Source organism: Phyllobates terribilis, unplaced genomic scaffold (genome assembly GCF_046119375.1).
Source record: "Phyllobates terribilis strain yellow unplaced genomic scaffold, ASM4611937v1 Scaffold_3549__1_contigs__length_75799, whole genome shotgun sequence".
Lineage (NCBI taxonomy): Eukaryota > Metazoa > Chordata > Amphibia > Anura > Dendrobatidae > Phyllobates > Phyllobates terribilis.
The window spans coordinates 28,558-51,032 of NW_027366302.1; the positions used below are offsets into that span (position 1 = coordinate 28,558).

The 22,475-nt window shown below is 41.2% G+C and overlaps 1 protein-coding gene across 1 annotated transcript; it reads right to left on the bottom strand.

Moving 5' to 3' along the window:
- Window positions 1-916: 916 nt before the first annotated feature.
- On the bottom strand, window positions 917-2,179 carry LOC141248023 (uncharacterized). Its single transcript, XM_073669318.1, has 5 exons — window positions 2,091-2,179; window positions 1,791-2,004; window positions 1,548-1,709; window positions 1,345-1,464; window positions 917-1,258 (listed from the first exon to the last, which is right to left on the bottom strand). The coding sequence occupies exons 1-5, from the start codon at window positions 2,177-2,179 to the stop codon at window positions 917-919; spliced, it is 927 nt and encodes a 308-aa protein (XP_073525419.1).
- Window positions 2,180-22,475: the final 20,296 nt, after the last annotated feature.

Here is a 22,475-nt window from a genome sequence, read left to right on the forward strand (position 1 = left end):
AGAGACTCAGATAATAAAATTCTTTTCCTTAACCATAAGAAAATTCACCATTGTACCCCACTGCAAGCAGAGGCGCTGGCGACTTTGGATGATGTTCGTGTGTCTGCGTCTTTGTACTCCTGTCTTGTTATCATTGAAGTGGATAATCTGGCTCTAATCAATGCAATGAAGAGAATCTGGAGAGTTCCATGTGCTGTCTCGACAATACTTTATGATATCTTGAACCCGCTTCGAAATTTAAGTGATGTCAAGATCTTTCACAGCTATCATGAATGTAATCAAGCAGCATATATTCTTGCCTTCACAGCTGCTTAAGATATTAATTTTAATATAATTTGTAATTTAGCTAACTATAATAAAATTCCTGATGATGAATTCAGGACTCTGCTTTATAGGATTTTTTATACACGGTTCTCTTTCCATTGTATTGTTTTTAGGTATATACCTATTATCCGTGACGATGATACAAGATTGCATATGATCTAAGAATCTGATATTTACCATGTTTAGAAAAAAATTAAGCAAAGAAGATATAATATATTAAGTGAACATAGTACGTGGAATTATTTGATTGAAAGGACTGAATGAACCATTCAAACAACGTAAAACTAAGGTAGGAGCGAAATTACATGAGTAGCTGCGAGTAAATTAAATGATGAGTAATTTACTAACGTTAGTCGATCCCCTTTCTTAATTACTCATCATTATCATCCTCCACCATCCTAATTACCCACCTATAAGATTGACTCCCCCACACATCCCTAATTAGTTCTAATCAAATTAAGAAACTACATCTGCTTAAATAATACAAGTAGAAGTACAAATACAAACACAAATTCATAATACCAGGAACCGACCCGACAACCTAGGTTAAGCTAAGCCCAACTAGATGGGTACGGGCTGGCACGAGCTCCATTCACACGGCACATTCAACCACCGGGATAGGAATGACACCGGCTACGAGCCCTGATACCTCGACCACCTTGTGTGCCTCTTCTTCTTCTTTTTCTGCTTTGGCTTTGATGAGGTCGACATCGAGCACGAGGTGTTTCTTCATGTTGGGATCACCAACCTCCTCGTCTGCAACCTTCTTGATCTCCATTGACACCTTCATTTGCTCCAACTCCACCTTGTTCACTTCAGAAGCGGTTGTAGGCAGTGTTTCTTTCACCATCATCTTCTTCTTAGTGGAGTCTTTGTAGATAAAGTAGAGAGTCATTTGTGTTATCCCGAATGCCAATCCCAACACATTCGGCAACTGCATTCATACATTCACAAATAAATGATCTGAGTTGGTTTTAAGATTTCACGTAAACAATTTGGCCGGATATAAACATCTCTTACCGCAACATAAAAGTCTCTAATAAAGAAGCCGTAGAAAAACCACATGACAGCACATATGGTGAGGGAGAAGGACAACCAGAACGGCATGAACTCCACAGACTTCGTCTTTATCACCGTCCTCTGTAGTATCAAGTAGTAAAACATGAGAATTGATTCCAAAATCAACCAATCTTAAGATGAACCAACATAAATGGATCACGTACAATGACACAAAGAGGAGAGGCGAAGAAGCAAACGGAGCAAATCGCACAAATCCAACCAATGACAGCCTCTCGTTGAGCGCCATGTGTAAGAAGTGACGTCAGCAGTATGATGACTCCAAGCAATCCCACGTTGAATGACAATAGCATCTTAGCAGTCTTCCACTACAATGTTACGTACATCAAATCTTAATACTATAGTTTTCGCACTATAAACACATACCATAATCAATTCGTGTTTAATACCTTTGCTTCCTTCGAAGCATAGATCATGAAAATGGTGAGATAGACTGATTCGATGATGATCCCGACAGAGTTGATTGTGATAAGCAAAGTGCCATTGGCTTCCTTAATGAGACCATAGTACAATGTAAGCATCGAACTAAAGAGTGCCACCGCGTAGGGTAAGGGTTGGAACCCTTGAGTCGCCTTTGCCTTATATATCTTATAGAACGTCGGTCTGTAGTATCCATATATACAAACATACATACGGATTAGTTACCATGCAAAAAACACAGACATACGAATATATATCGGACTACATACGTTGGCGAGAGATACACCATGAAGGAGACCACATTGCCAAGTAGGCCAAAGAAGACCGCAAAGTTGTGATGGGTGAGAAAGGCAGTCATTTTCTCGGTTAACTATACCAATAAATGGTAAAAAACAAGATTAAGGATGGGTTAAAAATGTGATCTAGCTAGCTCTCTAGCTAGCTTGAACACACTAATGAGATTAGTGAGAACGAGAGAGCTAGAGAGCTTAAATATTTTGGTTTGTGAATTGATGATGAGAAGAGAATGCAGGTGGGGGTGTCTATATATAGCAAAACTTGTAAACATAACCTAAGGACGTAACACATATGCGCACATTAGTGGTGGCTTCTTCGTTGTTGGACTACATGTCACATCCCGTCATTTTTATATTACTATTGATCTTATAATATACGTAAATATATAGTTGCTTTAGTTTTGTTGGCTGATGTTTTATGTTTAAGCTTTTATTTGTTTTCTTGGGTTTGAAAAGATTCAGTTTTGAGCGGTGTAGGGGAGGTTGTTTTGAGCTCTATACATTCCCTCCCCACATTTTCAGCTTTTTTTCCTCTTCTTTTGCCCGTTGCTTTATTTGATATAATAATATTTGTAAGAAACAACGAGTTGAGCTTAGCATGTGAATGACCGATCCAAATTGCACCTCTCCCACTTTCATCTCCACTAGCTTCTAATTGGTCTTGTAACTATTATTATTTTAGCCCAATTGGCCGCACTGCAGCAGGGGAAGCAAAATATTTGACTGAACTAAAATTTGGATTTCTAACTTCCACCAGTATATTACATCGAAGTTACAGCCACCAGAAAGAAACAGGGGTATACAATCCAATCAAACAAGTAAAGTATGGAACTTCAGATTAGCAAACTACAATTGAACTACATCGCCCTTCACTCAAGTCAAATGATGTAAAAAGAACTGTATCCATTAGCGAGAAATGACTACGTACGAGGCCTAGCTAGTAAGCAGCTGAGCTACAACGCCACCGAGCTCTCGATTATTCCGTGGAATCATCGACAATGAACCGAACAAATCTTCTTCTCCAATTTCCACGGCGACAATTTGAGCCAGGTAAGTGAGAAACGGCGGTGGAAAACCTAAATTAAAGATGAAAGGGAAAGAGTCCATCCATCGCTGAGCCTGCCAACCACCAACAGCACCACCCAGCCTCACAACCGTGAGCTTCCATGAGCCGTCGGGACGGAGGAGGTCAAGGATACCGGCTCAGAACGGTGTCGGAAACTCGAATTTCAATTTCTGAAGTTCCGGTAAAAAATAAAAATCAACGTTTAATTTAAGAAGTATTGGTCAAAAAAATGCACTTTTTTGGACCTAATCCCAAATCTACCACCAACCTTTATATATATATACACATATGCACATTATTTTACCTTTTCTTTTAAATCCGGAAATATAATATAAAGAAGTAGAAAGTCTGAAAAGTTGCGTGTAGGGCTGCAGTGCACTACCTGACACAGATTTGAGATGACACTGACGTGGCACACCGTGATTGGATGCAATGGAAAAAGGAAAAGAAAATACATTTGCTTAGCTTCGGGTTAAGGTGTTTTTATCACCCAGCCCAAAACACTAATCTTCCCGCCCAATTTACAATTTCCCACCAAAAACCCTTGACAACGCCTTTGATTATTTTAAGCTGGTTACCGCACCGAAACGTGAGAGAGTACACCTGTAACAATACATGGTGATCCAATATACAAGGCATGACAGGATCTGTTGTAAAATTCAAAAAATGTTTAATGGCTTACAGAGTTTAGTGAATTATGTATTAAAAAATAAAAAATGTGAATATATGTCTTCAAAGAGAGCAATAAATATATATTGTAATGTTTTGAAAAATATGTATATACCATGTACAACTGAAGTTGGAAAAAATTCCATATATTACTTGGTAGAGTTAACATGCATAAGATGTGAGATGGGTTGAGATCAATGTTGAGTTGGCGATCTCTTATTGGCCCGGATCTCCCTCCCAAAAACGTCAAATCCGTTGCATTGCCCGCCAAAAAAAACTTATCTACTTACCCTCCAAATAAAAAAGAACTAAAAAATTCTCATATATGTCATACCTTTTTGCATATGTGGCTATCTTCAACCTCTTCTACCTTTTCATCCTGCTACGCTTTTTCATATATTTGTATTTACTCTACTTTCATCCACTCAGTCCCAGGAATATTCCAGCATTTACATACCTCGTACATCCATTGAATTTCCCTGTAACGGATCCTGTCACAAAGCTCACCAAGCTATATAATAATGGGTAAGAATGTGGGTTGAGGGAAATTTTTACTGCTTGCCTTTATGCTAAAATAACATGTGCGATTAATTATATATGAAGTAGATTGATTTCCGTGTTTGGAATTGAATCGGTCGTTTTATTTTGTACACATGCGAGTGCCTGATTACAACAGTAAGTGGCGGGAGTTGGGTTTGGAGAGGAGATGTGTGGGTATACCAAGGCAAGCAAGTTTCATCTGGGTTGTTGACTCCGGAATCTATTCTGTACATGGATCTGGTGAAGATTATTCGTAGCAAGTTGATGATGGAAGAGAATATCATACTTAAGTTAAGTTATTACCCCCTTGCTCTACCAGGAATCCCTCCCATCTATGTTGCTTGTGATGATGATTTGGAGGCATATAGGTTTAGCAATTCACGAGGGCAAGTCTTCCAAACACCTTTGTATTGTGAGGTAGAGACTGTCGAGGATGAGGTGAACCCTTTGTAATAGCGAAAACAGAGGAGATCGAAGTTTTGTCTAGCGCACCAGAGGTGGAAAAGGAAACGCAGACAATGGCAGGAGAGAAACAGGTTCATGACACGAAACCAAAGCGTGAGAACAAGACCATTCCTATTGAATTTGTATGTCTATTAACAGATGAAGAAAATGAAGAGTCGGATGGAGAACATGACCATTCCTTAATGGAAATTTCAAGTGGTGGATCAGAGGAGTTAGATGTAGTTGATCTAAATGATGGCGAAGATGTCGATGGTGATCTCAGCGACGATTCATAATTATGGTGGGACAAATTTGTAGAAAAATCAAGTGCAAAGTCTGCAAGAGTGGCCTGTGATGGTGCCGGGTCTAGCAGAGCTGTCATTGACCTGGTGGATGATTCATGCAACGATGTTGAGGATGACGAGGAAGAGTATAATCAGGATTTTTTCAAAGAATTGGATGAAGCTGAGTTGAGAGCGTTGAGGTCACACCATCCATATGTGGAAGCCAATGTAGTCCAAGACGATGGAGCGATGAGCGGTTCTGGAATAAGATTAGGAGCATTGTATGAAGATAAGGAGAGCTTGAAAAATGCTATTGTAGAATATGCTGTGAACAACTGTTTTGAAACCCGTGTGAAGAGGTCTGAACCAACACGTCTGTTTGTTGGATGCAAGGTCAGAAGTTGCCTGTTCCGAATCAATGCGACAATTATACCGAAGACGAGCACGTTTAAGGTGAAGAAGTTTAAGACAGAACATTCTTGTGGGATGAAGTACACACACATCCCAGGCAAGAAGGCAACTACATCATATGTTGCTAGTAAAATACTCCAACGGTATGGTAAAGTCAATTTTGTTTCCATCATCATGCGTTCAATTGATCCAACTGTTTTGTTGTTTAACTAGGTACAACCTCGGGAAGAAAATGTTGTCGGCAAAAGCTATACAAACTGCTTTGAAGTCAGGAGGGATCGATGTCAGTTACATGAAAGCCTCTCGAGCAAGGCAGGTAGCTGAAGCCATGGTCCGAGGCACTGCGGAGGAAAGTTTCATGTACATCCATTCATGGTTAGAGATGCTTAAAGTGGTGAATCCTGGTTCGTACACATCAATTAAAACAGACTGTCATAACATATTTGAGTCTTGCTTTTGGGCATTGGGATGTACCATCAGAGCCATCCCACATCTTAGAAAGGTCAGTACAACTATAATGCGGTAGGATCAAAATACAGTATGGTAGGATTGTATCAGTACCATGGTGAGATAGTAATGTTGGGATGGTAATGTATGCAAATGTGGAAATATATTATATATGGTAGGATAGTTTCAGTACTACGGTGGGATGGTAATGTTGGGATAGTAATGTTTGCAAATATTTAAACATATAAGTTATTGTAGGATAGTTTCATTACTATGGTGGGATAATAATGTTGGGATAGTAATGTTTGAAATATAAGGTACAAAAGGATAATTTCAGTACTATGGTAGACTCATATTAGTACTATGGTAGGATCATGTCATTACTATTGTGGGGTAGTAATGTTTGCAAATACTTCAGGTTGTTTCCGTTGACGGTGCTCACTTGTCGGGGAAGTTCCCCGGAGTTCTTCTTATGGAAGTTGCACAAGACCCAAACAATCATATTTATCCCATTGCGTTCTCAGTTGTGGGGTCCGAGAGCAAAGCGTCATGGTCTTTCTTCTTTGAACATTTGAAACTAAGCGGTGCGGTCCCCGATAGTGTGGAAACTATCGTCATATCGGATAGGCTCGCAAGCATAAAGAGTGCTATGAAGGTGCATTACAAGCTGGCAGGCCATGGTTATTGCGCATACCATTTGTACCATAATCTGAGGCCTTTGGGGAGCGGCCCGGGAGCTTTGCAAGATCAGTTGTTCAATGTTGCTAAGGCCTACACGGTCGAAGACTTTGAGAAGGAGATGGATATGTTGAAGTTGATGGCACCGCGCATGGCAGAAAGGGCCATGAGAGTACCTGTAGAATCTTGGTCAAGGGAACACTGCCGTTACGAGAGGTTCAACATTATGACAGCGAACAATTCGGAGTCTCTCAATGTTGTACTAAAAAACGAACGTGCTTGGCCAATCATTCCATTGTTCAACACAATCTTGCAGACAATGTCAAGGTGGTTCTAAGACAGGAGGAGTAAGCCAGGCACAATGGATGATGAGCCAGCCAACAAAGTGGTTGTAACACTGGACCAACGACGTATGCAATCATTGTCATTAAGGGCGACCAGGTTAAGCCAGTATGTGGCTGAAGTGAAGGAAGGCTTCAAAACTTTCGAGGTGGACCTGCGACAGAGGAAATGCCAATGCGAGGTGTTCCAGAAAGAAAAAATTCCCTGCCGACATGCATTTGCAGCAGCCTCTGAACTGAATGTGCGGGTAGTCGATTTGCTTTCCTCCTCCTATCTTAACAAGAATGTGACTGAAATGTACAAGGAAATTATCCGTGTTGTCCCTGAGTCCCGGTCCTAGTGGACTTTGCCAGCTCGAGTTCAATGCTCACATCCATTGTGGACTAAAGGTCCTGGACGACCAAGGGTTAGGAGATACAAAGCTGCTTGGGAGAGGAGGAAATGCACAAAGTGTAACAGATTTGGGCATCTTGCAAGGCAATGCTTAAACAACCGCTCTTGAAACATTAGGGATCCATCTTTTGGTGTTATGTTCATTTTGAATTGTGGTTCATGACTATGTATTTTAAATGACATGATAATTTTAGGTGCATGGCAGTATTGTAGTTCATGACAATATACTTTTAGGTGCATTGTTGTTTTGATGTAAATTTTGCGTGTCAACACCATTCAATGTTGTTGACTGTGTATTGTATGTGACAGGATAATTTTAGGTGTATGGCGATATTAAGAGAAGGGTACATAATCATTTCTTGACCTTTTGTTGTTGTACGAAGCAAATTATATTTAATCCATAAATTAGCGGGGAATCACTAGTACAAATTGACTTGGAGGTTACAATAAAAAGTGGTGGTGCTAGACGCAAAGGAATATGAGTTATCTTGGCTTGTCGTCGTCTTCAAGAACTATCGATCCTTCACCCGTGACTCCCCGACCACGGCATTGAACTAGTTGTTGTAGAACTTCGTCGCTTTTGGGACTTGAAATCTCTTTGGACAAGACAGCAGCTGAGTTACATTTGAAACTAATAAGAAACCAAATATATCACAATGTAACTAACATTTATGAGATTCTTAGTGATATCATAGTATTTTACCATCGGCACACCATGGAACCCCTAGGTAGTTAAGATCGCCGTAAAACCTCGACGCAGAGTCAACGTTAAGGAAGAAGAACTTACTGGCCCACAGTTCATCAACGTCGGTCATCAAATCCCAAAGAAAAGGTTCGACTCCTTCCTTTTTACCCAAACGGATTTCTCCCGTGTCTCCAACCGAGATGCTGTACTTGCTCATCATCACTCCAACATCGACGTTGACGTTGAAGGCTTTACTCAAGCTGAAAAAAACGTACAATATTTGCCATACCTGTGGGTGCAGCTTTGACGAAGGTAGTTTATAAGTTTGGAGAAACGACATGACCAACTCTGGGAAAGGTAACCGGAAACCTAGCTGAAATGGGTATATGTATAGGGCGGCCCATCCTTGAACGACGACGTCTGCGAACTGGTTGTTTGGAATCTGGATTTGCACTTGTGGGTGCAAGCCGGTTGTTTTTCGGATGTCCAACTCATCCTTATCGGTCAATATCGACCTCACCTTGATCGACATATTTGGTGGTGAAGATGAGATTCAATGGTGTAGTAGGCAATGGTAAACATGTGATGTAGCATGAGTGTTTTATAGAGGTGAATGGCTCTTCAAAATATAGACGTTGCAAAAAAAATAGAGCCGTTGAAATTTTAAAAAAAAGCCGTTGGATTTCAAAATAAGAGTCGTTGGATTGTAGCAGTACGGTTTCCAAGTTCGTTCCTCTGATTCTTGATGACCACAGTACCATTTTAATCCTGCCACACGAACACAATGTATATTTTGACAAGTTGGCTTAGAGTGACTTGGACTCCATAATTCTGTAAAATGGTATGAGAGTGAAAAGTTGGATTTTCATAAGCATAAACGAATAAGCATACACGAAGATTGTCCTTCTCACAATTCCATAATGCAGCTAAATAAATCCACGATCTTAACAACAGCAAAAGGGTCCAAATACACAATTCCATAATAAGACAAACAAGTGCTCTAAACAACTAAATCTGAACATCTACTGGCCAGGCAACATTGACACCCAATTCCCTCCATACACGGCCTCTGCAATCTGCCGCCTATCGCCGTCTATGAACTTGTCAGCCACCCTATCAAGGTTCACCATCCCATGAGCGAGCCATTCAATATGTTTTGCGCAGTACACTCCACAGTCGCCCCTGTTTATTTTATGTGAGTTAGCTACAAAGTTATTCAAGTGCATGACAGGATACATAGTAGTCATGGTGGGATTCTTACGTTCGTTTGTTCTGCTTCAGACCCTTTACCCTATTGAAGCGTAGAGGCATTCCACCTTGAACTACGTACTTCTCATTAGTACCTGGATACGCGCTCAGTATGAAGGGAACCCTGACCATGACTGGGTTAAGCTCTTCTATTATATGTTCTTCTTTCATGAGGTCGTGGTTGCAGTCATACACATTTAACACCCATTCCTGCAGGTCTATTTCCAGTGCAACCCAGTGATTACTATTTACGAAATATGGGGCATACACGTACTCTGTTTCATCCCATCTTTGTGAAACACCCTCTGGTAGCTCGCCTCTGGAGTATTGTAACAAGTATTCCAGGGTTTTACCACCATTAATCTTCCCCTCGTGGAAGTTCTTGATCTGATTGGACCAGAAACTGTCTAAATCTCTGGAGGCCTTCTCTGTACAGAATCGCGTACGTAGCATAGTACCTCATCAATTTCCTTCATGTAGATCACAAATATATCTCAAAAGACATCACAAATATATAAGGAATGACACATCACATCAGGTTAGAGGATACCACTTACCACTCTTGTCCACCAATTGGATGGCTCCAACAGCCTTGCAAAATTTTTATGGTCAAGTTTGTATGTGCTCTCTGGCTTGAAGAGGTGTATGGTGGTCCGAGAGGTAATAGGAGGTTGACTGCCAATAAAAAGAGTACATTACTAATTTAGAATGTTGTGATATATGATGAAATAATACAAGTCATCTGTGAATGACGAGAGCACAAACCTATGATCTGAATACCAAGTAAGGAAGTCTGTCATTTCCTTGCATGATGTATTTTTTGTTAGCTTCTTCAAAACATTGTCATCTTTGAATACAGGCTTCACAGTTTTCTTTGCATTCCTTGGGGGATTCTTCCTTTTCTTCGCTTGCTTTGTGCCAACCTGGTGCGCATCCTCTACATCATCATCCTTCTCAGCCTCCTTGGGCACCTCATCTCCACCCTTGTTCTCATCCACCATTGTAGCTTTTGACTCGACAACTCCCTCCTGTGTAGCCTGTGTTGCTTCCTCAGTTGGGCCATCACCCACGTCATCTGTCTCTGTCCTCTCAATATCTCCTCCTTCTCCTATCCGCTCCTTGACTGCCGCATACGTCCTTCATAACATCATTGACAACCTGAAATACCTGTTCCACAGTCTCTATAATACCAACTGACTGGCCCACATTTTCCTGCATTTAACAGATACACTACTCATCAATATTGTGTATCCTGCCACACAACTTCTATCATACCTCCAGGCAATGAATCACATATATCTAATATAACTAATCATTTTGCACCGTGGACTATGTATTATCGACAACCAGTAATACATGTGCCACGTTCTCTACTCTATCCACAAACACATTCCCTGCATTTATCAAATACACCCATTCATCAATTTTTTACATCCTGCCATGCATTTGATATAATACCTCCAGTAAATGAATCCCATATATCTTATACAACTAGGTTGATTGCACAATGCACTATATAATATAACTTAATTAACAACATACCTCCATAATTGCATCATTTTGCACCTCAATGTTGTTGCCATCATCCTTGTTCTCACTCTCTTCTTTGTTCTCTGCCAAAGCCTCAGCAGTTTTATCTTCATTTACAGCAGTTGACATTTCCACTCCACCATCACCACCATTAGCACCACCATCCCCCTTGTCCTCATCACCACCATCATCTGCATCATCGTCACCATCTTCCTTTTCTTCTTCATCATCGTCTTCACCTTCAACCTCTGCTCCACTTTGTTTCTTCTTCTCTCCCTGCTCAGCACCCTCTCCCTCAACTTCATCAATCTTCACCCTTCTGCCCTTCATGGTAGCCTTCTTTCCAGGAACATTCTTTGCCTTCTTCTTGGGGGCCTTCTTTTCCACCTTCTTTTCCCCCTTACCTGTTGGGGCACGCTTTTTACTTCCTTTCTTTGGATCTTCACGAACTGGATCATCAACTCCCACATCAACAACATTTAAGTCAACATTATCCACCTCAATATTCTTCTTCACAACTCCTTTGGCTTTCTCCCTTGCAGCAATGGCATCGGCCACAATCTTGTCAAAATACTGGTGTACATTTTCTTCTTCTTCAAACTCACACTCACACTCCTTCAACAGCTTTTCCTCATCTGCAGACTCGGGGAATAGAATTGGCTTGACCACAGTGTGCTTCTCTCCAAATGACTCTCCTAAAACTCCACGCTCTGGGGCATCATTTGAATACCACCGGATGCCACGAGGGAATCTATCTCCTTCAACACGGTGACAATATTGTTGCCCAACACCCGAGCGACCTCCCAAACCCACACCTATCATATTTCATACAAAAAATTATCAATTACTACATACAGTTCTTGTATAAAACACGTCCTTCCATGATCGTTTCTGAATACTGTCATGAAGATGTATTTTGGGATAACGGAATTTCTCTCGAATACATACCTGAAATGCCAGTGGCAGTCCCTGGAGTGAATAGGGGATTCTTCTCAGATGACACTTGATTAGCTATGTTGGATGTCTCCATCCTCCTCGAGAGAGATGTGTGAGTGATTTGTGGAGCTCTAGGTAAGCGACCCTTCCCCATGGATACTCATAAAAGGTTTCTGTCCTCTCAATCAGTTTTACATGGAGAGGATTGACTAGCCTTTTCTTGTCACCCCCAAGCAGAATACCCTCTACTATCAACAACATAGCCATCTGGAGCTTGTGAAAGTCACATGGCACATATTGGATAAATCTCTCAAACAATTCATTCACATACATTGTAGATTTGTTGAAGAAATTAGTCATTGCAGTTTTCTCTCCTCTCCTGGGCTGAACTCTTCCTTCCCCACAATTCAGACCAGTAATTAGGCTAAATTCTTTCATGGAGAACCTAGATTCTTTACCACACACATCATACCATGTCTCGTACTTCTTACCACTATCTAGCTGCTTCATCATAATAGCATGTATTGTCTGGGAAGAGAATGACACTTGATGAATCATTTCAAGCACCTTACCAAAAGGCCCATCCTTCAACCATAGCCAATCTACATGACTCAGTTTCTGCCTAATTTCATAATAGTAAGCTGTTCTAGAACAAATGTTGATCCTGCCATAAAAATCCTCACCAGTGTAGTACATATACGGAATCTACATAACAAATTCGTTTTTATAAATTTCATCAAAAAATAGACATGCAAACATTTTAGGGTTTGTTGATAGGAATTAAGCACTATGACATGACGAAGATTTGTGCTTACACCGCGTTTGAATAGTAAGGGCTGGATTTGACGTTTGCTCTTCCCCTTCGCCATCTTAACAGGGACCGAATGTTCTTCCTCGACCAAGGCGTCGCTCTTTCCCCCTTTTTCGCTTTCCGCCGGCCTTGGGAACCTTACTGACATTAACGGGAGCCGCTTCCGCCACCTCCGTCTGCGGCGACTCTTCCAAATCGGTCGCCGGTACTTCGTCGTCTTCGATTTCGTCTGACATGTCTCTCATCATCTAAGCTTAACCATTCCGACTCGAATTTGTGAAATCGGGTTGGACAGAAGCCCTAAGTTTGAGTTGAAGATGAAGATGAAGGAATGGGTAATGGGTTTTGGGAATACCTGCTACAGATTTGATTTGAATAACGACTACAGATTTGCTTGAGTTGAGTTCTACAGATGAAGATAATGGGGATTGGGGATTCCTTTTGATTGTCTAAAATTACGACTACAGTTTGATTTGAATTTAAAGATCTGTTTTGGGAATAACCGTTAACTCTGGTAGTTAGTTACTAATTACATAACTTTAGGGGGTTAATTCTCTGCACCTACAACTCTAAACTAATATCATATTTTAATCTGTTTTTTTATTAAAATATTATATGTTTTCTCTTTTTCTTTGTTAAGAAAATGAAATGTGCATAGATTTGTAGATATATAAAGGTTAGTGGTAGATTTGGGATTAGGCCCAAAAAAGTGCATTTTTATGTTAAACCCCCTTAAGTAAATGGTGGCATATTTATAATTTTCTCAAATATTATAGTAAAGTACGTTAAACCCTCATCGTAAAACATCATGATTGAAGGTCAGTCTCCTTCAACTTTCAAGGGCGATTTCAAGGGGCACACTTTCTCTCTCACCGTTTCCATTTCTATTGAAGAGGAGAAGATGAAGCGAGCTAAAAAATGACGAGGATGTTGGGCTATTCCCTCCATTAGTTCAAGAGTAAATGAGTTCAACCCAAAATTAGAAGGTCAATTATTAGGAGAATTCTAGAGTTTATTAGAGGATAAGATCAAGGGAGAAATCTAGAAAAACTCTAGACTAATCTTAGGAAATATCTACCTGGGAAGTGTGCATGCTTATCCACTTAACACAAGCTCACAAGTACTATAAATAGGAGGTGGTGCTAGGCATTTGTAATCATTCCACAAGCAAATATCAAAGTAATATAAAGAAGCTTTTAGAACTCCAAAACAAGGTTAGTCATTCTTCTCTTACCTTGTCCACAAAATTAATTAGCCTTGTCCTATTCTTCCTTCCTATAATACAAAATTAGATTGTTCCCTTAGTTGTCCAATTCCTATCTTAATCTCACGAAAGAGGGAAAGTCTACATAATTTCCCAACAAGTGGTATCAGAGCCAGGTTCATTTGACAACCCAATAGCTCGTGTGATTCAAGATGTAGGCTAGTGTTACCTTCGAAGGTGACATGTTCAAACTCACGGCGGACAACTACTCCTACTGGAAGCCGATGATGGAGGACCATTTGATATGAAAGGACTTGCACGAGCCCATCATCACGAAGGAAAAGCCGCAAGGAAAGGATGACAAGGCGTGGGAGCTCTCAAACCGAAAGTCGGTCGCCGTAATCCTTAAGTACATTGTTCGATCTCTCTTTGAGCATGTCTCTACCTACACAAATGCTTTTGAATTATGGACGAAACTAGAGTCCTTGATTCAAAAGAAAACGCCTCGAAACAAGGCCCTCCTTGTTAGACGGTTGGTTAAGTTGGAGTATAAGGATGGTCAGAGTATGATGGAGCACTTGAATAGTTTCAAGGGGCTCGTAAATCAGCTCACTAAGGCCGAAATAAAGGTCAAAGATGAGATGCAAGCCCTTCTACTCCTTAGCTCCCTGCCTGAGAGTTGGGACACGTTGGTTGTCACTCTCATTAACTCTGCACCAGAGGGGAAGCTTACCATGGACACCGTCAGTGATAGCCTTCTAAATGAAGAAGCCATGAGGAAGGAACGAGGCATGAGCTTGCACTCGGAGGCGAACGTCGTCCATAGTTGAGGTAGAGAAGAGATACGTGGGTGATACAAACACCGAGACCGAGACCAGTCTCGAGGACGATCCAAGTCACGCACTAGAGTTACCTGCTACTACTGTGGCAAGGTGGGCCACAAGAGATCAGAGTGTTGGATTATGAAGAAAGACTAGCAGACGGGTCACGTCAAGAAAGATAGGTTCAACCTATCAAGCAGGAAAGACGAAAGAACTACCGCTGCCGTGACAGAAATTGATGAGGAAGTATATCTCGTCCGAGAAGATGTTCTAAGTGTTGCCTGTGATGAAAGCACATGGATCATAGACAACGACGCTTCCATACACGTGACCCCTAATAGGAGCTTCTTCACAAGCAATCAAAATGGTGACTTCGGTGATGTTCTAATGGGAAATGAAGGAAGAATCAAGATCATCGGAAAGGGTGATATCATCCTCACATCAAACACGGGATGCAGGCTTGTTCTTAAGGATGCAAGACATGTTCCTGACATGCGCCTCAACCTCATATTTAGAGGGTTGTTTGATGATGCCAGTATGGTGAACACCTTTGGAAATGGAAAGTGGTGACTTCGGTGATGTTCTAATGGGAAATGAAGGAAGAAGCAAGATCATCGGAAAGGGTGATATCAACCTCACATCAAACACATGCTTGTTCTTAAGGATGCAAGACATGTTCCTGACATGCGCCTCAACCTCATATCTGGAGGATTGTTTGATGATGCCGGTATGGTGAAAACCTTTGGAAATGGAAAGTGAAAATTCACAAGAGGTAGCTTGGTCGTGGCTCGAGGAATTAGAGAAGGAAAATTGTACAAGACACATGCCAAACTCTGCAAGGAGGCGGTGAATCTCGCAAGCACAGACATGGAGATATGGCACCGAAGGTTAGGACATATGAGCCAGAAAGGTCTTCATATCCTTTCTTGAAAGGAACTCCTCCTAGACATGAAAGGTATGTACCTCAATCCATGCTCTGATTGCTTAGCTAATAAACAACATAGAGTTACCTTTCAAAGATCTTCAACCCCTACTAGAAGAAAGCATATCCTTGAACTCGTGCACACTGATGTGTGATCTATGACAGAGAAATCCATTGGGGGTGCACAATACTTTGTCACCTTCATTGATGATCACTCAAGGAAAGTTTGGGTGAAGTTGTTGAAATCCAAGGACCAAGTCCTTGATTCCTTTAAGGAGTTTGTTGCACGAGTTGAAAGGGAGACTGGCCAAAAGCTCAAGTGTGTTCGATCAGACAATGGTGGTGAGTACCGAGGTCCTTTCGAGGAATTCTGCAAATCTCATGGAATCATGATGGAGAAGACACCACCCAAGACGCCACAACTGAACGGTCTTGCGGAGAGAATGAATAGAACAATAGAAGAAAAAGTTCGGTGCATGCTCTCTCACGGCAAACTACCCAAGCCATTCTGGGGAGAAGCTTTGATGACCGCAGTCGACATTATTAACCGCTCGCCACCAATTCCATCGGAGGGGGATGTCCCAGAGGAGGTTTGGTCAGGTAAGTAGGTCTCATATGATCACTTGAAGGTGTTTGGGTGTAGAGCATACGTTCACATTCCCCAGGATGAACGAGCCAAGCTAGATTCCAAAACCAAAGAGTGCATCTACCTTGGTTCACCTAGAGATGAGTTCGGCTATCGCCTTTGACATCCTATCAACTGGAAGATTTTCAGAAGCCGGGACATCGTGTTATTTGAGTACCAGACTATCGAAGACATCAAGAAGAAGGAGAAGCCGAAAGTAAGAGCTAGCATGGACTCTTGTCGTTCTCAAGTACCACCCGGTGAACCAGAAGAAGTAGATGGGCACAATGATGAAGAAGAAGGTGCTCTTATTCCCGGTTAGAATGATCAAGAGGATGAAAAAAAGGAGCAACCAGAGTCTGAAGATGAGTCAGACACCCTTCCAGATCCTGATCTAAGACGGTCTTACAGAAACAGGAAACCATCCACCAGATACTCTCGAGATGAGTATGTGACCCTCACAGATGAGGGGGAGCCTGAAAGCTATAACGAGGCAATGGTTGACAGTCACAAGGCCGATTGGATCAAATCCATGCAAGAAGAGATACAATCCTTGCATGACAACAACACTTACGAGTTGGTAGAACTGCCTAAAGAGAGGAGAGCCTTGAAGAACAAATGGGTGTACCGGATAGAATCTGAGGAGAACAACACGAGGCCCCGATACAAGGCTCGGCTGGTTGTGAAGGGATTCAGTCAGAAGAAAGGCGTTGACTTTGAAGAGATATTCTCTCCTGTGGTGAAGATGTCATCCATCCGAGTTGTGCTTGGTCTAGCTGCAACTCTAGACCTGGAGATTGAGCAACTCGACATCAAGACGGCCTTCCTCCATGGTGACCTTGAGGAGGAGATTTACATGGAGCAACCAGAAGGATTCAAAGTCTCGGGCAAGGAGAACCTGGTGTGCCGACTGAGAAAGAGTTTGTACGGCCTAAAGCAAGCTCCAAGACAATGGTATAAGAAGTTCGACACTTTCATGGCGGATCACAACTTCCATAAAACAATGAATGACCATTGCGTATACATGAAGGAGGTACGCAAGCAATAACTTCTCCTACTCTTGCTCTATGTGGACGACATGTTAATTATAGGTCACGACCACAACAAGATAGCTGCCATGAAGAAAGACTTGAGCAAGATCTTTGCCATGAAAGATTTAGGACCGGCTAGACAGATTCTTGGGATGAAGATCACTCGCGATAGATCGAGGAAGTTGCTATGGCTATCCCAAGACCAGCACATTGACAAGGTGTTGGAGAGATTCAACATGCACAAAGCAAAGCCGGTAAGCACTCCACTTGCTGGGCACTTCAAGTTGAGTTCGGATCAGAGTCCAACAAGTGAAAAGGAGAAGGAGTAAATGAAGACTACTCCCTATGCATTAGCAGTAGGAAGTCTTATGTATGCGATGGTATACACCATGCCCGATATTGCCTACGCAGTTGGAGTTGTGAGCCACTTCCTAGCAAATCCGGGGAAGGAACATTGGGCAACAGTGAAATGGATCCTCCGGTATTTACGAGGCACGACCAAGATATGCCTATGCTTTGGTAACGGGAAGCTTGAGCTAAAGGGCTATGCGGATGTAGATTGGGCCGAAGACTATGGTTCCAGAAATCAACATCAGGCTATGTAACAACATTTGCAGGGGGAGCAGTTTCCTGGCAATCGAAGCTACAAAAATTTGTTGCCTTGTCAACAACGGAAGCAGAGTACATTGCAACTACTGAAGCATGCAAGGAGATGTTGTGGATGAAGAACTTCCTACAAGAGCTAGGAGTCGAGCAGGAGATGTACACCCTACTATGTGATAACCAAAGCGCTATTCACTTGGCAAAGAATCCGACTTTGCACTCCCGCTCAAAACACATCGATATACGCCATCACTGGATAAGAGAAGTTCTCAAAGAAAAGTTGTTGCATCTCGACAAGGTACACACAGACGAAAACTGGTCAGATGTAATGACCAAGATACTTCCAATAAAGAAGTTCAAAGACTGATGTGAAGGCATCGGTGTTACAACGCACTCGGGCTAAATCGAGAAGGGGGAGATTTGTTGGGCTTTTCCATCCATTAGCCCAAGAGTAAATGAGTTCAACCCAAAATTAGAAGCCCAATTGTTAGGAGAATTCTAGAGTTTATTAGAGGATAAGATCAAAGGAGAAATCTAGAAAAAATCTAGTCTAATCTTAGGAAATATCTACCTAGGGAAATGTGCATGCTTATCCACTTAACACAAGCTCACCAGTACTATAAATAGGAGGTGGTGCTAGGCATTTGTAGTCATCCCACAAGAAAATATACAAAACAATATAAAAAGCTTTTAGAGCTCCAAAGCAAGGTTAGTCATTCTTCTCTTAGCTTGTCCACAAAATTAATTAGCCTTGTCCTATTCTTCCTTCCTATAATACAAAATTAGACTGTTCCCTTAGTTGTCCAATTCCTATCTTAATCTCACGAAAGAGGTAAAGCCTACATAATTTCCCAACAGAAAGGTAGGTTAGATTTCAACATAGGATGAAATTGGAGGCGAAATAAGCCTACTTCAATGAAAGAAGAAACCTACTTCGATGCCTACCTAGCGAATGAGGAAAAAATTGGAGGTTACAGAAGCAAAGTTCAAGCTTGAAGCATGTGAAGTTCATTACTAAGCATTTGGAGTTCAGTAGTGAATTTGCTTGATGTTTTTTGTAGAGGAATTATTTTAAAATCTTAATCTGCAATTTGAAACTGACTTGCAAACAACTGAAGTAAGACCCTGATTTGCTTGTTGTTTTGTAGAGGAGTTATTACAAATTTTGTGTATTTGCAATCCTCCATCTTCCTCTAGATCCAAAACAAGCGAGCTTTTCTTTTTCTAGGTTTGCAAGCTTCCTCTAAGTCTGGACTTTTATTCACGATTTCTGATGTACATGTCTGTAACGGCTATTTATGCATAGTTTTAGCATGTTTAAGTATTATTATCAACTATATTAACGTGTATTTGATCCCTATCTTTTATGGACGTTTGTACTGTATTATGAAGATATTGAAGATTTACAGAGAAGAGAAGATGAAGATTAAAGACCGATTTATTGAAGTTGAAGAAGTTGAAGGAGTTGAAGACTGATCGACCGGCAACAGTCATTGAAGACCCGAGGTCACCGTCCGAGTTCGAAGAAGGAATTGCGATTTTCAGTTAACCGTGGCCGCCGCTCCTTGACCCGCGTACGCCGCTCCTTGACCCGCGTCTGCCGTTCACGGATGCGCCAGACGGGAGACTTTTTCCTTTATTTATTTTTTCTGGATTTATTTAATTCTTTTGGGTTTTTCTTTGTTGAACCATTTGTTTATTTATGGTTATTCTTGTTTTAGATTATTAGAGAGGCCGGGTTGGAGCTTTTAGGTATATTAGATTAATTCGAACTAATTTATTCTATCATAATCAATTTTATTCTATAGAGCCTCCATCCTAGAACCATGAGTTTTTCTGAGTTTGGTATGTGTAGGTTCTAAGTGGGCCGACGAGTTAGTCTTTTGATCAACTCGCTTAAGTGTTTTAAAGATGTTTATAGTGAAAACACAAGTAAGCTAGTCTAATCTCCAAGTTAAACTCAATAAGCTAGTAAAATAATGAGTTAGAGTTGCGGAAGGGGAGATTAGCTACAATAATGAACTTAGAAATATGAGTTTAGATGCTCAGCTCAATGTAAGGATTTTTCCAAGGTGATAACCCTAAGCTTCTAACAAGCTCGGGATAAAACTCACCACTAAGCTTTTATTATTCAAAAGTAATTACACACTAGAGCTAGTTTTAACTCTAAGTAATACTATCTCACAATACAAGCTGCGTTATCAGCACATACAAGCAATATCTCTCAATCAAGATCTAAGGTATTTTAGACACTAGCTCTCTTCACAGCGATCTCGGCACAGAGTAGCTTTTCTCTAGCTCTTAATTGTGTCTAATTTTCTTTGCTCTCTCCTAGCAAGTGAAGTTTCCTAAGCTCTCTAGCTTCTCTCGTAGTTCTCTCAACTCATAAACTCGTGAGCTTAACAACACCTAATGCATGTATATATAGTATTTCTAACTTAACTTGTAAGTCTAGCAAATCTATATCAAACGGCATTGAAGAAGTCCACCTCAGCGATCTGTGTGATCATTGCACTCCAGAATGCATCAATGGCTCTACACGCTTTGTGCTTCTTCACTTGATTCTAACAGCTTTTTCCACGTTGACAATCCGCTCCACACCCTTAGCGCGTCCCTGATTTGTCCAGCTTGGCGATCCCCGTTAATCCACTATCCATCGGTAGAAATCTCACAAAATCATGTTGTTTCCATTTCCCCTATCCTTAGCTTCACCGACCTTCTCTTCACTTGACCAAATTCTCTATGCGCTGGTGCAGGATTCCACACATAGACTCTTACTTTCTTCTCCATTACTTGTATCTTCTCTCTTCACTTAGAAGCGCGATCCACTAGCTTTATAGTGACTCTCCTTCGCTTAAAGCTAGTCATTCGTCTTCTAATCTCTTCTCTTCAACACTTTATTCTTCTCTTCATCACTTATTCTAGCTTGGCCAGATTCATCTTTCCCCCGCTAGGCCTCAAGCTAGTCTCCTCATGGACTCAGCTAGTCCGCTTGTGTCAAAGCTACTCTTATAACTCCTCGAGATATACTTGGAAAGCTTATCACACACAATGGACATCAAATACTTAGGTTTATCATCATCAAAACAAGCGGAATGTTTGAGCTAGCTAGTTACACACTCTAGCTCAGACCAACAATTGTCTCCCTTTTGATGATGACAAACACTTAAACATTTAAGCTCAAAATATTTCAAAGCATTCTAAGTTAAGCCATAGATATGCAATGAGGCTTAATCAAGTACTTTATAATATAACAAATAAACTCAATATCTTGCTAAAATTCTTAGCAAGTATACCTTTGTTCCCTCTTAGACCAAGCCGGTCTAATATCTTCCCTTAGTTTGTTAGTTGAGCTTTAACCGTCTTGTTAAAGCTTAATATATTTCTCTTTGTTTTGATGATAACAAACTAATATGTTTAATCTCTTAGTGTTTTTAAGCCTTCCAGGTCATTGCCATATTTGTAAGGATGCGCTTAAGTCACTTAGAGATGCGCTTGACTGGTCACAGTCGCGCTTAACACCAAGCGGAGAAAGTAAGTTTCGCAAACGGTGTTTAATAAATCCATTCAAGACCAAGAAGTAAGAGTGATCGAGCTTCGAGGGCGTAGAGACGCGCTTGAATGAAGTTGAAGAAAGTTGACCACGAGGTTCCACTGAAGCTTAGGGTGCGCCAGAGCGCAGAAGAACAAATCCACACGCTATGAAGGCTAGTAAAGCGGGAGAGTGCAAGTTGTGTGCACAGGAAGGTGCGAGAAGAACTTTACACTCTTTGGGACGCTACTCCAGGGATCGCCAGCGTGGCAGGAGTTTGTTAGAGCTTGAAGCACACGGATTGCTTATGTGGCGTGGATCAACACATGAAGAACAAAACCAATTCACTCCAAGCCGTTGATTAATTCTTGTGAAGTGATCAAGGTACACGGATTGATGAGGTGGCATTGTGCTTAGTCTTTGTTTGTTACACGAATTGAGTTATAGGTTTAGCTTAAGGATTGTGTATAAATAGAGTACTATTACATTCACTCTAGGGGATTGCAAACCGAGAGAATATAGGAAGCTAGAGAGAGCTTAAGAGATATTTCGTTTGTAATCAGAGAGTGTTGAGAGTGCCTTCTTGTTCTTCAGAGCTGAACTCCAAGTACTGTAAAGAGAGAGCTTACGAGTGAGCTTCAAGTGTTGAAGCGAGATATTGTAATCCTTTCTTAATCAATACAAGTGTAGTGGTGAGTTTTATCCCGAGTCAGCTAGTGACTTAGGGTTCTCACCGTTTGGAAATTCTTGTGTGTGCAAATATAGGTGCGCTTTAATAACTTAAAGCGCGCTTTATTGTCTGTCTAACCTTTTCGCACTTAAGGACTTTAGTAAATTCATTACTAATAGTTCGTCATAGGTTAAGCGCAAGCCAAGCATTCAAAGCGCAATTGAATTCTTGTTAAGCGCAACTAAGGCTTAATGAACCTTAGTGACAACGAACAATAGCTGATCAAACACGTGTTTTCTACAATTGGTATCAGAGCAACAGGTTAGCTATTTGCACTAATCCTCTTACCAGGTTCAAAAGGATTCTCAAGTCTCGAACAATGGCTAGTTTCAACCTCGGCATTTCTCTCGCCAAGCCCCATGTCCTTGTTGAAGGCGAACTCGAATGGTGGCTCACAATGACGAAG